The 15,505-nt window shown below is 42.3% G+C and overlaps 1 protein-coding gene across 3 annotated transcripts in view; it reads right to left on the bottom strand.

The window, feature by feature from the left end:
• BMX (BMX non-receptor tyrosine kinase) overlaps window positions 1–15,505 on the bottom strand; it is a 54,758-nt gene that overhangs the window by 17,550 nt on the left and 21,703 nt on the right. For all 3 annotated transcript variants that reach the window (XM_023740683.1, XM_004386325.3, XM_023740682.1), the window contains 6 exons: window positions 14,015–14,190; window positions 10,653–10,724; window positions 9,673–9,726; window positions 5,256–5,310; window positions 3,676–3,755; window positions 433–560 (listed from right to left, as the gene is read on the bottom strand). In XM_023740683.1, the coding sequence (XP_023596451.1) occupies window positions 433–560; window positions 3,676–3,755; window positions 5,256–5,310; window positions 9,673–9,726; window positions 10,653–10,724; window positions 14,015–14,190 (565 nt within the window). The remainder of the gene's footprint in view (window positions 1–432; window positions 561–3,675; window positions 3,756–5,255; window positions 5,311–9,672; window positions 9,727–10,652; window positions 10,725–14,014; window positions 14,191–15,505) is intronic.

Below are 15,505 nucleotides of genomic sequence, written 5' to 3' on the forward strand. Positions count from 1 at the left end.
ATATATGTATGTATATAGAAAATTAATAATAAATGTTAGTATCAGCATAGAAAAAAATATCTGGCAGAATAGACATCACATTGTCCAGAGAGGTTCTCTCTCTAATCATGCGTATTTCCACACTGCTTGAATTTTACGATCAACTTACTTCCATAAACAGAAAAAAGACAACAAATACTTTTAAAAAGAGCATCTCTGCTTCTAAGTCACTCTGTTCTTTCCACTTCACTCTTTCTGGCATTGTAGAGCCTATAATGCTATATCCCAGGAAACGTGAGTTACGAATCACAGCATGCCCTGAGCTTGAAGGCAATTTCTTTTCCTTACCTTCATGGCTCCCTATACAATTAAGGCTATTAGGAGGATCGTAATATACAAGAAAATTGATAGCTATTGACAAGAACCCATAAAAGAAAATCTGAAATAAATTACCTGCTGAATTGTGTTGATGATAGTGAATAAGCTCTGGAATGGAGTCAAAACAGTAGTTTTCTGCCAGGTACAATTTGTTCTCAGCATTTGTGTGCACATGGTAATGTTTCACAGCTCCTTTTTTATCTCTAGTAAGGAAGAAAGAATGTTAGAACATTCTTAATTAACATTTGCAACTTGAGTAAATAATGGCGACATGATTATTTTAGATGTATTCGCAAACTGGGGAGAGGAAGGTCGGTGAGGGTTTCTCAACCTTTTACATCGCCCAGGGGCTCCATAGTATAAATCTATGCCTCCAAAATAGAATGATTACAACCCAAGAATGTACAAGAAACTCCACTGGGGTAGAGAGAGAAAATACTAAAATGTATATTTTAGATTTGTTTTTTTAATCTCATTCTCTTCAGTTTTCTGTGTGTATTTTGTGATGCACGATTCCAACTTTAGGGACTACTCCTGCCTTAGTCAACAGAAAGCTGGACTCTTCCTCTGAGGATGGAGAACCTGGCAGTTGTTCAAGATCATTCTTCTGAATAGCACTTCTCTTTGAGGATAAAAAATTGGAGATAAAATTTGGAAGGGCAAAGACGATTGGGCTGTGGGTGTTGTCACCCCAGAGCATGGGTGGGAGGCTCTTTGGGAGTGGGGGTAGGGGGTGGGGAGCCATGTGGGTGGAGATGTCCTTTAATTCCTCATGTGAACCTTTTCCACATAAGCCGATTTTTTTCTCTCGCTCCACTTTTACGCAATAGTGGTAAATTGGCTAATTAAGAGCAATATGCCAGTCTTAGGTCTTCAACTATGGCATCGCAGTCAAGACACGGGCTTTGCATCGTTCCACTGCTTGCGGCTCCTTGGAAACCCTATGGGGCAATTCTACTCTGTCCTAGAAGGTCACTATGAGTCGGAATAGACTCAACAGCAACTGGTTTGGGTTTTTTTGGTTTTATATATACATACATATATATATATATATATACATACATATATATATGTATGTGTATATGGAGCCCTGGTGGCGCAGTGGCTAAGAACTACGGCGGGCTATGGCTGCTAACCAAAAGGTCAGCAGTTCTACTCTGTCCTATAGGGTCGCTAGGAGTGAGAATCAACTTGACGGCAACGAATTTTGGTTTTATGGGTCTTTATGTATTTATATATATAAGTATATTTATATATCTACCTACTTGCCGATTTATTTACCCAGACACTTTCAAAAATGAATCTGGAGTCAAGAAGCTTGACTAGGAGAATGGCTGATAGCAAATTTGGCCAAAACTGTAGGGCCAGAGAGCCACAGAACTTTTGCTTTTTCAAGGAACCAAGTCTTCTCCCAGTTCTCACTGGGTTGGCTTTAGCTAGTATGCAGGTATTACAGTGTGCAGCCTAGTACACGAAACACACTTGGGGATGTAGCTTCTGAGATTGGAAAATATCACGTGATTGCTTGGTGTACATCCTAGCATCTCAAGTTGGAGGTAGGTGCTCTGTAAAAAACGTTCTTAAAATAAAATAACTTTATGGAAACAACCTAAATGTCCACCAACAGATGAGTGGATAAACAAAATGTAGTCTATACACACAGTGGAATATTACTCGGCCATAAAGAGAAATGAAGGCCTGATACATGCCACAACATGGACGAACCTTGAAAGCATCATGCAGAGTGAAATAAATCAGACAGAAAAGGACTGATATTGTGTGATCCCACTTATATGAAATAGAAAAAGGTGTAGAGACTAAAGTTTATCAGTGGTTACCAGGGGTGGGAGGGAGGAGGGACGGGAGAGTCATTCCTTAGGGGGCACCGACTTCCTATTAATAGTGGGGGAATAATTTGGAATGGATAGCAGCAATGGTTGCATAACATGAGGAACGTAGTCAATGTCACTGAACTGTATGGGTAAAAATTGTTGAATTGGCAAATGTTTTGTTATATATATATTTATCACAATAAAAATTTTAGTTATAAAAGCAATAAAAAAATAAAATAACTTTTTAATCTCTTAATTATTACAAAGATACTTATACGCCCAGCAGGGCAGGGATCGTGGGAAAGCCATGAAGGCAGAGGATCATTGAATCCAACTGTTAAAACCGGGGTTGCACACAAAGAAATTCTTTTTTCAAATGGTCTTGATGAGGGCTTGGCCGGATTCTCACTCCAAAGCATTGGGGGTTTCCGCGTAGACACGGGGGAGTGTGGTTAAAGGAAAGTGGACTCCGCTGTTGGAAGCCTGGTCACTTATGAGCTTCCTGGGAAGGTCTTTTTAAACTCTGAACCTCCATCCTCTCATCTGTAAAATGGTAAATATACAAACAGCTTTCCTATTTGCTTCGCAGGGGGTTGAAAAGGAAGAAATTACTCACTACCAATGGGGAAGTGGCTTGTAGAACTCTGGAGAGGGATCTTGATGTTGGTGATGATGACTTGCCTGAGATGATTGTGGGCTGTCTTATATGCCTAAGTGTTGGGGGATGGAGTGGGGCAGATAGAACAACTTTTTCCCAACAGCAACAGTAATTACAATTAATTTATTAAGTGCTTACTGTGTTCCAGGCACTGTTCTAAGCCAATACATGAATTAATTCACTTTATCCACAGAATGATAATAATAATTATTATGTCCCCTTTTCAGATTCAGAAGCGGAGGCACAAAGGTTTACAAACTCAATGCCATAAAGCTCTGAAATGGTAACTTCTGGGATTTGAACTCAGAAGTGTGGCTTCAAACCGGAACTCTTAACCACCCAAAGAAGACAGCACCCTAGAGAGAAGCTGCCCAGGAAACGCAGCTACTCTGATTCAGCCTTCCATGACCTCTGGCTCCATCTAGAATGGCTTATTCAAAACCGGACACTGGGGTAGGTTTCTCAGCTCAGCAGTTGGCTTGGGCTGAGGGTATACAGGCTCCATTGCTATTTTTCTCTCTTTCTAGGCCTAAGTCTGAATCGAGGGGAATCACCGAGAACTTTTGAACAAATGTTTACTCTGGCATGCTGTGCCTCGCATACTCTGCTGCTGCCTGAGGTTGGACAGGAGAGGATCACCCAGCCAACAGCCTCTTTTACACGAGGAACAAAAAAAGATACGTACAAATGGTCAAACCCAACAGAAATACTTTGATCCAAAAGTTTGACTTTTAAAAGTAGTGTCTTATCCCAAAATGTGACTAAGTGACCGGCATATTCAGGGAACATACACAAAAGATAAAAGATATAAGGCCCTGTGATACTTACTTCACAGCCTTACTGAATAAGGATACTGTGTACATCCCCATCTGGCTAGAATTTCTAACCATGAAGGATCCTTCTTTTCCCTGAAAAGGAAGGACAATGTGGAAGACACAGAACATTTGCATTATTCTTGAGAACTCGTTTTCAGCATTCCTCCTTTTCTCACTCCATCTCTTTACAGACCTACCCTGCAAGCTTCAACGCTTCCTTTCCAGGTAATTTTAACCCTCTTTGATAACTTTCCGTTTCGTTCTTGTGCAAGCCTAATCTTTTCATCTTTCCAAAATAAAAATTGAAACCACATACCACTGTATGAATTGGAATCGACTCAATGGCAACAAGGTACCAGCATATCATGCCTTTGGAAGATTTCAGAAAACCAAAGACGCAGAGCAAATTGTTGAAGTTCTACACTCAACTGGTCTTTCTTAATGGCTTGTGCTAAGTGTAAGCATATCTAGATTCAGAAAGCACAGGGAAGAAAAACCGTGAAGGGGAAAAAATAGTGAGGTAGCAAAGTTATCACATTGTCACTAGCACCCACCAAGGAAATATTAGGTGTGTTTGGTGTTTTATTAGATTAAACCATATCCGAGTGTCATTTTGCGGGTCAAAAATAGCTTACAATTGGCAATTTCCTATCAATTAGTAATGAAGGATTATTTCCTATTACACTCGCTCTCTTCTGGCTTAGGTGCTAATGAGCAGTAACAGAGCTGTGGGAGACACTTACATTGATGACCTCCAATACATCACCTCCCTGTGTTTATGATAGGTCCTTGGGTGGTACAGTTTGTGCTTAACTACTAGCCAAAAGGTTGGTAGTTCGAACCCACCCAGAGGCAGCACGGAAGAAAGGCCTAGAGATCTGCTTCTATAAAGATTCCAGCCAAGAAAACCCTATGGAGCTCAGTTCTACTCTGTAACACGTGGGGTCACCATAAGTCGGAACTGACTTGACGGCAATGGGTTTGGTTTTTGGTTTTCTGTATTTATACCCTGTGTGGTCTCCTCTCACATTGACTCTGGGCTTGGCCATGTGACTTGTTTTGATCAATGGGACATTAGTAAACATGATGAAAGCAGAGACTCAATAAACACTTGCATTATGGGGCTCGTCCTCTCGGAACCCCGCCTTGAGATCACCTTGTTGTGAGGAAGCCCAAGTTACCCACGTGGAGAGGCCACACGGAGAAGCACTGAAGTGCCCCAGCTGATAGTTTCAGCTGAGCCCAACCCCCTAGTCAATCCACCAGCTAAATGTAGCTACATGAGTTACCCTAAGCAAAGCCTGCAGAAGCACCTCCTGCCCGGCCAACACGCAGAATCGTGAGAAATCCCAAATCACTGTTGCTTCAAGCCACTGAATGAGAGGGTGGTTTATTGTGCAGCAACAGATGCCAGAAACAGAGGAAGTGGCTAGACATGAAAGGCCTGGTAACCCATGGGCTCAACAACCAACACTATGATGAGTTGACTGCATAATCGGCAGTAAGGATTCTATGAAAAGCCCACTACCCTCTAGGCCCCACCATAGAAAAAAGTTCTAAGAGGCGATTTTAAAGGACAACAAGACTACTTACCTTTTGTCTCAGTAACTGCTCAGACTGTGACCTGGAGATGTTACCTGCAAACCAGCTGCAATGGGAAAGAATTCCACATTTGCGAATTAAGAGTTGTTTAGCTGCATAAATTGTCACTTAACTTTCTAATCTGTAAAATGAGGCATTGGCCCAGATCAACGGGTTCCATACCTGGCTGCTCAAGAGAAACACCAGAGGAGATTTTCAAAAGTATAGACTCCTGAGTCCCCACCACCCATGCTCTGGGGCAGAGCCTGCACATCTGTATTTTTATTTAAATGGGCTGGCGTTTAGGAACATTCAGCCTCCTTCTAAATGACCTCTAAGTTCTCCAACATGTCACCATTTTGAATGAAGGCCAGAGATTAGAGCAATGGCTATGCCAATGGGAAAGTCAGAATTGCCAAGGATGGAAGCTCCTATCTTTCAGCCCTATTGTTTTCTTTAAATAATCTGAGAGAAGCACACTTTATAGCATCTATTTTCAAAATAAATGCTTTTTTTTTGTTGTTCTTGCTGTTTAATTTTTTTTTAATTTTAGAATAGCTTCAGACTTACAGCAAAATTGCAAAGATAGTGCAGAGATTTCCCATGTAGTCCAGACCCAGTTTCCCATCTCATGTCACTTTAAGGACTAAGGTGCGCTTAACCCAAGCCATGGTGTTTTTAATCGCCTTATATGCATGTGAAAGCTGGACAATGAATAAGGAAGACCGAAGAAGAATTGACATCTTTGAATTATGTGTTGGCGAAGAATATTGAATATACCACGGACTGCCAGAAGTACAGCCAGAACGCTCCTTAGAAGCAAGGATGGCGAGACTTTGTCTCACATACCTGGGACATGTTATTAGGAGGGATCAGTCCCTGGAGAAGGTCATCATGCTTGGTAAAGTAGAGGGTCGGCGAAAAAGAGGAAGACCCTCAACAAGATGAACTGACACAGTGGCTGCAACAATGGGCTCAAGCATAACAATGATTGTGAGGATGGCACAGGACCGGGCACTGTTTCGTTCTGTTGTACATAGGGTCACTATGAGTCGGAATCGACCCGATGGCACCTAACAGCAACAACAGCATAGATGCTCAACCCTCAAGGAGGAGTTATCCCCACTTCTTAAGTGTGGGCTGTGCACAGTGACTTCCTTCCAAAGAGTAAATAGAGTGTGGATAGGGGCAAAGAGTAACTTTACAGAAGAGAAACCTGAAAAGCACTACCTCAGCCAGGTGATTGAGGTTATCAACAGTGATAACTCATCTTACGAATATGCACTCTTGATATGAAATGATGAGCGTGGCACTTTACTTCTGTGCTCTTCCAAAAGAAAAAACACATGACCCTGGCCTAAAGTATTAGAAGTGTGGATGGCGAGACTTCATCTTGCTTACTTTGGACACATCATCAGGAAAGACCAGTCCCTGGAGAAGGACATCATGTTTGGTAAAGTAGAAGGTCAGCAAAAACGAGGGAAACTCTCAATGAGATGGATTGAAACTGCGGTTGAAACAATGGACTCAAACATCCCAATGATCGTGGGAATGGTGCAGGATCAGGAAATGTTTCTGTTCTGTTATACGTAAGGTCACTACGAACTGGAGCTGACTCCACCGCACCTAACAACTATAAGAAAAGAAAATGTTTTTTGTTTGTCTGTTTTCAGGATAGCAATAGATAGCATCTAGTTAAGAGCTACGGCTGCTAACGAAAAGGTCCTCAGTTCAAATCCACCAGCTGCTCCTTGGAAACCCTATGGGGCAGTTCTACTCTGTCCTGTAGGATCCCTATGAGTCAGAACCGACTTGACGGCACCTAACAACAACAACATGGTTGTACTGGGCAGGAACAGTTGTGATGAACTGAGAAAAAGATAAAGTAGGAGAGCCAGGGGTCCTCTTTAAATTTTGCCCTTTGTTTCACTAAGTTAGCCAAGACCATCACATCTTACTTTATATGTGGAGCCCAACAGGCCACAGAACTGTTTCTCAAATGAGGTCAACAATGCCTTTCCGCTTTGGCCAATGTGTCATTCTAAGGAAATGGGTAGGGTGTGAGGAGGAATGGGGCATGGGTTTGGGGGCTTGGGAGAACCTTCTGGCCACAAGATAACACCTAAGGGGCAACGAAGTACATGAGGAGAGAGAGTGGAAGGGAGGGGTGGTAGGAGAAAATCAAGGTGAAGGGCATCTCAGAACTTGGTAGGAATGGAAGGGAAATGGTTCTCTGCGTAGTCTCTGTCACATCATGAAAAAGGGGAAGACCCTCAACAAGACGGACTGACACAGTGGCTGCAACAATGAGCTCAAACATAGCAAAGATTGTGAGGATGGCTCAGGACTGGGCAGTGTTTCATTCTGTTGTACATAGGGTGGCTGTGAGTCAGAACCGACTCAACGGCACCTAACAACAACGGCAACAACAACACAGTCTCTGTATTAGCAGATGAGGGAGTGTCAGCTGGTAGGCAGCTCAGCCAAGTACAAAGACCCTTAGACCAGCCAGATAAGCAGCTCAGAAGTCTGGATTCTAAACATAACCTTCCACTAGACTTAACTCAGTCACTTAGCCTATCTGGGCCTTGAATTTCCCCATCCGTAAAATTAGGGAGGTCGGCGCTGGCTATGATAAGCTTGAAAGTCTCTTCTAACTCTACCTTTAGAAATACTCTATAATTGACACTTGAGATAGTAACTGATGTTTTCTTACTAGTTAACATTTTAAGCTAATCAAGGTTAATCAAGGTCTAATCAAAAGATCCTTTAGGGAATATGACCCACGATATATGCATGTGGGGGGCTGAAGGGATGATCAGGAGAGAAGAGAGAAGCCTTTCGAGGAAGAGTGAGTTAATATGTATATCCCCACACGTACCCACGTGCATGCATATACACGCTTACATACACACTCATAAGTACACACATATACATAGTCACACACATACAAAAATACATACATAGACACATTCCCACATATACACACTCACACACATACACACAGGTACACACATCGATACACACACATTCAGACATTGCCCATGTTACAATTTTGCTGAGGCCTGGCTCTGTTTATTTTTAAAACTATTTCAGTATTTCCATTGCAGAGCAGCAAAGGCCTAACCCTAAGGCATGATTCTTCCATCCGAGCTCCCTTAGGCATCTCTTTGATTTTGAAGAGGGCAGGTCTTCCCTGGTAATTTTCCCAAAGTATGTCGCTCACCCACCATTTGAATCTCAAGAAGGTAAGGGTAGAGACTGTCTAAAAGATCAGATCTGGGCTTTCCAAATCAAAGAAATACTTCCAATTCATCTACATGCTAAAGACTAAACTCAGTCTTTTATGTCTTAGTAGGAATCATTTCATCAAATGCTCTCCTGAGGGTAGACAATAGGGAAGTCGGTGAAGAGACTATGCCGCAAAGGGGTGGAGATGACACAGCACGGTTGTCTCCAGTGTGACAGCTATGCCTGGGGCCAGCCTGGGTTAGAGGTAAGAGGGGGAGTGGAAACAGTGGCATGTACTTTGTGAAAGCTCTCACTGACATGTAGTCAATAAATCATTAACGTGCCACTCACATGAAAACATCATCAGAAATATGCATAATCCTAGGGTCCAAGTGAATTGTGTGCTGCTGGGTATCAGGTATCTGACAGATGCACTCTGCCCTATTACTCCCACCTCTCCTTAATGCCTATCTTTACATCCAGGATACAATAACTTGTCCCTGTTTGCAGAATGACAGATTCTCAGATTTTGGAATGGACCTTAATGGCCGCTTAGACCAAGCTGCTCTTCAGTATAGGTAGGGTGACTGAATGCCCATCCTTGTTTGCCCAGAACATTCCAGTTTATGCCTGATGTCCAGGTGTAATTTTTAATAGTGCACTCTTTCTCACTGTAAAGTGTCCCAATTTGGATGTTAAATGACAAGATCACCCTAAGAACAGGAATCTGTCAACATAAATGCTATCGCATTCAAAGGTCTCAGTTGTGGTATGTTGTAAAATTACTGCATAATAAATAACTTCACGACAATCAGATTCAATGTTAATAAGTGTCTTCAAAAGATACCCTGACCAAAGAGGTCCCCAGGGAATAATCATCAGAAAGACCATATCTAAATTTATCTGTCCAGTTTCTAAAAAGACAAAGTTAGATGAAGAGGACTTGGGGTATATGATAAACCCAAGGAATTGGGCAGCCAGTGTAGATAATCCAGACTGGGAAAGTATTTTCAGTGGTAATACTCTAGCTCATTGTCACTGGTCATCTAGATAATTAGCCCAGAACCTCACAAGAGTTTGCCCGTGTAGATACAGCCTCCTGAGCAATTCTGAGCCGTCTGTTTTAATGCCTTTGAAGAACAGAATGGAAACATCCATGACTAGCGTTAAAGCGACACAGAAGGCTTTCAACACTCACTCATGGTCATCCAGGTTTTCCCCTTCTTCAGATGAACTTGACTCAGGGATCCCCCTTAAGAAAAGGAGAAACAACGTGAATGTGAAAAACCACCAAGAAATAATACCAGTGCCTAGCAGTGCAAAATCAAATCCCATCCTGCTTTTATCCACATAAATAAAATTTAGACTGTTAAGTTTCCCTTTTTGCACTTGGGGAGGTATCAGCAAAGTGAAGAGAGAGGGTTGCTCAAAATTTGGACTCATGTGTGGTAATGAGAGAATGACTCTTTGAGCCAAGAGGTCTCCAGGAGATCCCCATAATTCGGATTGATTTGACTCTTCCAGTAGAGTGGGCTCATGAAATAGATGAAGACTCTCTCAGTGACAGTGTAGTATAAACAGATATCTCTGGCTGTGTATGGGGCTGTTCTTAGGGAAGAGTTATTCCACTCTGGGATGGTTTTCCTCCTGTTAGAGATGCCCGAATCAGGTGTGTTGATGTTCACGCTAACACTTGAGTATATCAGGAATATTGTTGTTAGGTGCTGTTGAGTCAATTTCAACTCATAGCACCCATGTGGCAGAGTAGAACCATCCCATAGGGTTTCCTAGGCTGTAATCTTCATCGTAGCAGATCGCCAGGTCTTTTCTTTCTCTTGTGGAGCTGCTGGGTGAGTTGGAACCGCCAACCTTTCTGTTAGCCACTGAGCGCTTAGCCGTTGCATCACCAGGGCCCCTTATATCATGAATATGGATAGGGAAATCAGAGTGAGGACAACCGTAACCCAAAAGTCATAGATTTAGACCCCTGCTCCATGAATTGGGGGCCAATTCAAGGGCAGCTAACAGCAATGGGTGCAGAGAGGCCAACTACGTGGCTTTTTGGTTTATATTTACCTTAAACGTAAAGCCTAGTTGTAAAATTCCTGCAAATATGGTTAGTTTTCCTGCAAGTGGAGGCCAATAATGCATGCAAAGGAGTATCTGAATTGGACTTACCATGACATCTTTGAGGTGCTCTGGGTTACAACATTTCTTTCCCTTTGGTTACTGCCTGCAAAATCTTCATTGCTACAAAAAGATATGGTTTCTACATTTATATTTATTCATAAATTTTGAATGACAAAAGTAATTTTGTTCTGCTATTCTTTGACTTTATTTCACATTGTGACCCACACATTTCACTTGTTTGGAAATGTAAGCTCATGAGTCATTTTTGCATTTTGGTCCTTGCATGGACTCCGCTAGAAAGCAGCCGTTTGACCATTTTCTTAAATGAAAGGGAATTGTTAATAATGACTCATAATGACCCCAAACAATAGAAAACCAGAATCAAGAAATCATCTTGACTAGTTTTGCCCTGATTATCTTGTAGATATGCAAGCGTTCTGTCGTTTTTACGCTTTAAAATAAGTTGTAATTTTCCTGTTGGTTACTGTGATAACAATGAAAAGTCTCTAGAACCCTCCATCTGGACGCAGATGGAGCTACAGGATTTTACCACCCATCGTTTTATCTCTTTTTCTTTTGGGTATTAAGCAGAGGCTGAGGAAGGGCCTGCCTCTCAAAGTCCAAAGGCCATTTTATCTGCAATGTAAGACCCATTTCCTGTTTGCCTTCATTGCCCAGGTTCTTTTTCAAAAGCACACTTCATAGTGACAAGCTTCCTTAACAAGGAAATGCTCCTCTGGCTCCATTTCCAGAAACGCCTGGAGAAAACCCTGCACACTAGAATGCTCCCTCCTAGCCTTCCCAAAGAGCCTTGCCAGCTGAGATAGCTTTTTGAATTCATCTCTTCATAAGAAAATCCATATTTTTAAGAGGCTAAGTAATTTAGTGAGTCCTTGGGTGATGCGAATAGTTGATGCACTCAGCTGCTAACTGAAAGGCTGGAAGTTCAAGTCCACCCAGAGGTGCCTCAGAAGAAAGGCCTGGAGATCTACTTCCCAAAAAATCAGCTATTGGAAACCCTGTAGAGTGCAGTTCTACTCTGACACACATGGGGTCGCCATGAGTCGGAGTCGACTTGATGGCAACTGGTTACTGGTTTTTTAAAAGAAATTTATTTAGCCTTCTTGTTTTTAAGAACACATGGAGAATGCTCATCAATAGAGCATCACTTAGGTTTACCCATATAATAGGATATTATAGCCCATTGCCATCGAGTCGATTCCGACTCATAGCGACCCTAGAGGACAGAATAGAACTGCTCTATAGGATTTCCAAGGAGCGGCTGGTGGGTTCGAACTGCCGACCTTTTGGTTAGCAGCTGAGTTCTTAACCACTGTGCCACCAGGGCTCCTAATAGGATATTATACAGCCATTAAAATAGTGAGGTATCAGAACTAAAACAATATACGAGCCCAACTCTTCAGACAAAGATTAGACTGGACTATGGGACATAGGAGCTGGTTAAATGGACATGGGGAATCAGGGGTGGACAGGAGGAGTGTGCTGTCACAGTATGGGGAGAGCAATTTGAGTCACATAACAATGTATGTATAAATTTTTGTGTAAGAGACTCTGTTAGCCCAAAACTAAAAACCATTCCCAAGGCCAACTCTTCAGACAAAGATTAGACTGGACTATGGGACATAAAATGATACTCGTGAAGAGTGGGCTTCTTAGCTCAAGTAGATACATGAGACTAAATGGGCAGCTCCCGTCCGGAGGTGAGATGAGAAGGCAGAGAGGGACAGGAGCTGGGTGAATGGACACAGTGAGGCATTTGCTTTAGGTAAAAATGAAGGGAATGCACAGAATAAAGGAACAAAATGACAAGGGAGAAAAGAAAGACAAGAGACACACGGTGAGTCAGAAAGATGCTCTGCAAGCACGTTTGGGGAAAGACAGACATCAGTACCGTTCACAATGTTGCTAACTGCATGAGAAGATGGTGACCAGTGGACAACATAATGGGGAGGAGGTCTGAGGCTGCCTTTCTTTATGCTCATCTCTCAATTGGATCCAACATTTATTGAGCATCAGTTGTGGCCAGATCATAGAGACAGACACAATTTAGATATTGCCTTCAAGGTACTTTCAATTGGCTTTTGGTAGAATCTTTAGGCTGAGAAGACTAATCAGCTCAGCCATGGCCTTGCCTGGAATGCTATCCAGCTTTTGGCTAGTGACGTCAAAACACATTACAAAAATAAGCCCACGCTAAGCTCTTTCATGGAAAAGATACATGTTTAAGATTCGGTGTTCTCAATACTGGGGAAGCCAGCACAACTTGTACAAGGAAAGGTCACGGAAGCTCCATAGACACATCCAAACTCCCTGAGGGACTGAATTGCTGGGCGGATGGCTGTGGGGACCATGGTCTCGGGGAACATCCAGCTCAATTGGCATAACCCAGTTTATAAAGACAATGTTCTACATTCTACCTTGGTGAGTAGCGTCTGGGGTCTTAAAAGCCTGTGAGCAGCCATCTAAGATACTGCACTGGTCTCATCCCTTCGGGAGCAAGGGAGAATGAAGAGAACAGGATACAAGGAAAAGATTAGTCCAAAGGACTAATGGACCACAACTGCCAAGGCCTCCACCAGACTGAGTCCAGTACAGCTAGATGGTGTCCGGCTGCCACCAATGACTACTCTGACTGGGATCACAATAGAAGATCCTGGACAGAGATGGAAAAGGATGTAGAACAAAATTCTAACACACACAAAAAAGACCAGATTTACTGGCCTGAAAGAGACTGGAGAAACCCTGAGAGTCTGGCCTCCAGACACCCTTTTAGCTCAGTAATGAAGTCACTCCCGAGGTTCACCATCCAGCCAAAGATTAGACAGCCCCATAAAACAAAACGAGACTAATGGGGCACAACAGTCCAGGGACAAGGACTAGAAGGCAGGAGGGGACAGGAAAGCTGGTAATAGGGAAGCCAAGGTTGAGAAGGGACAGTGTTGACATGTCGTGGGGTTGTTAACCATTGTCGTAAAACAATATGTGTACTAACAGTTTAATGAGAAACTATTTGTTGTGTAAACCTGCATCTAAAGTACAATAAAAAAATTAAAATATAAACAAATAAAACATTTCCACACCACTGGGGGGGATAAAAAGATTCTGTGTTCCGGAATGTGGGGTTATTTTGGGGGAAGAGGGCAGGAAAGGGGATGGAATAAAATGCCTAAGTATTACTTGGATCATTCGCTAAGCAGAAAGTCTACGTCTCTGGGCCCCAGTGGGGCCTCTGATTCCCAGGCTTCTAGCTCAAGCACTGAACATTTTCTGAGAGGACAGCTTCATCTAAGTGAAGGCCTGTATTGACAGCTTTGAGGCGGAGGTCCAAGCCAGGGGTGGGAAATGCCTACTCTACATTCTGTACAGTCAGCCTGAAAGCTGAGGTTTACCTTTTCAATTTTCTTACTTGCCACCAGTCAGGGTAGTCTTCCCTTGGAACATACTGCATGCTGACATTTGGCTGGGAGCCATAGTTTTTCTTTGAGTCTCTGTCATACTGGGCTACAGTGGTACTTGAAGATGGCACATCCATTCTGAGAACAGGAACCGCCCGAGGAATCTTCAGCTTTGGAGGACAAGAGATTTTCATACATCACAGGAAGTCACAGATTCATGTACCGGGAACTAACAACCAAGGTATATCAGCTCTTCCCGAGGTTCACAGTTCAGCCAAAGATTAGACAGCCCCATAAAACAAAATGAGACTAATGCGGCACAACAGCCCGGGGATAAGGACTAGAAGGCAGGAGGGACAGGAAAGCTGGTAATAGGGAACCAAAAGTTGAGAAGGGACAGTGTTGACATGTCGTGGGGTTGCTAACCAATGTCATAAAACAATATGTGTACTAACTGTTTAATGAGAAACTATTTGTTCTGTAAACCTTCATCTAAAGTACTATAAAAAAAATTAAGAAAAAAAAAAAAACCCAAAGTATATCAGCTCTTAAATTTGAAAAGAAAAGAAGCAATACTAAGTATTGGAGAGAATATGGAGCAACTGGATCACTCATACTTTGCTGGTTGGAGTATGAAGTGGTACAACCACATAGGAAAGTTGTTTGCAAAATCTGCTAAAATTGGACCTGCACATACGCTATGACCCAGAAATTCTATATGTATTCCCAACAGTAACGTGAAACCAAAAGACATACAAAAAAATTTTCATAACAGAATTATTTCAATTAGGTAAAAACTGGAAATTACCTAAATACACATCAAGAGGATAAAAAGAATAAACATATTTGGTTGTGGTAGGCTAATAATGGCCTCCCAATGAGCTCCATGTCCTAACCTCAGAACCTGTGAATATGTTACCTTACATGGTAAAAAGAGCATTGCAGATGTGATTTAGTTAAGGATTTTGAGATGGGGAGATTATCCCGGATTATCAGGTGGGCCCAGTGTAATCAGAAAGGTTCTTACAAAAATGTGAGGACAGAAGTCAGCGAGGAGAGAGGATGCTACACTGCTGGCTCTAAAAATGGAGGAAGTGGCCACAAGCCAAGGAATGTAGGCAGCCTCTAGAAGATGGAAAAAACAAGGAAACGGATTCGCCCCTGGAACCTCCAGAAAGAGCACAGCCCTGCAGATCCATTTTCAACTCTGACATCTAGATTTATAAGATAGTAAATTTGTGTTGCTTTGAGATACTAAGGTTGTGGTAATTTGTTACAGCAGCAAAGGAAACTAACACAGTGGTATAGTCACAAAGAGGTTGCTAGACAGCAATGAGAATAAACTACAACCACATACTAAGAAATGGGCAGATCTCATAAACTGAACAAGACAGACAATAAAATTCTATATACTTTATGATTCTGTTTATACAAAAGTCAAAAACGGTCAATCTACGGTGTGATATGTTAGGATAGCGATTACTC

Source organism: Trichechus manatus, unplaced genomic scaffold (assembly GCF_000243295.1).
Source record: "Trichechus manatus latirostris isolate Lorelei unplaced genomic scaffold, TriManLat1.0 scaffold00162, whole genome shotgun sequence".
NCBI classification, from domain to species: Eukaryota; Metazoa; Chordata; class Mammalia; order Sirenia; family Trichechidae; genus Trichechus; species Trichechus manatus.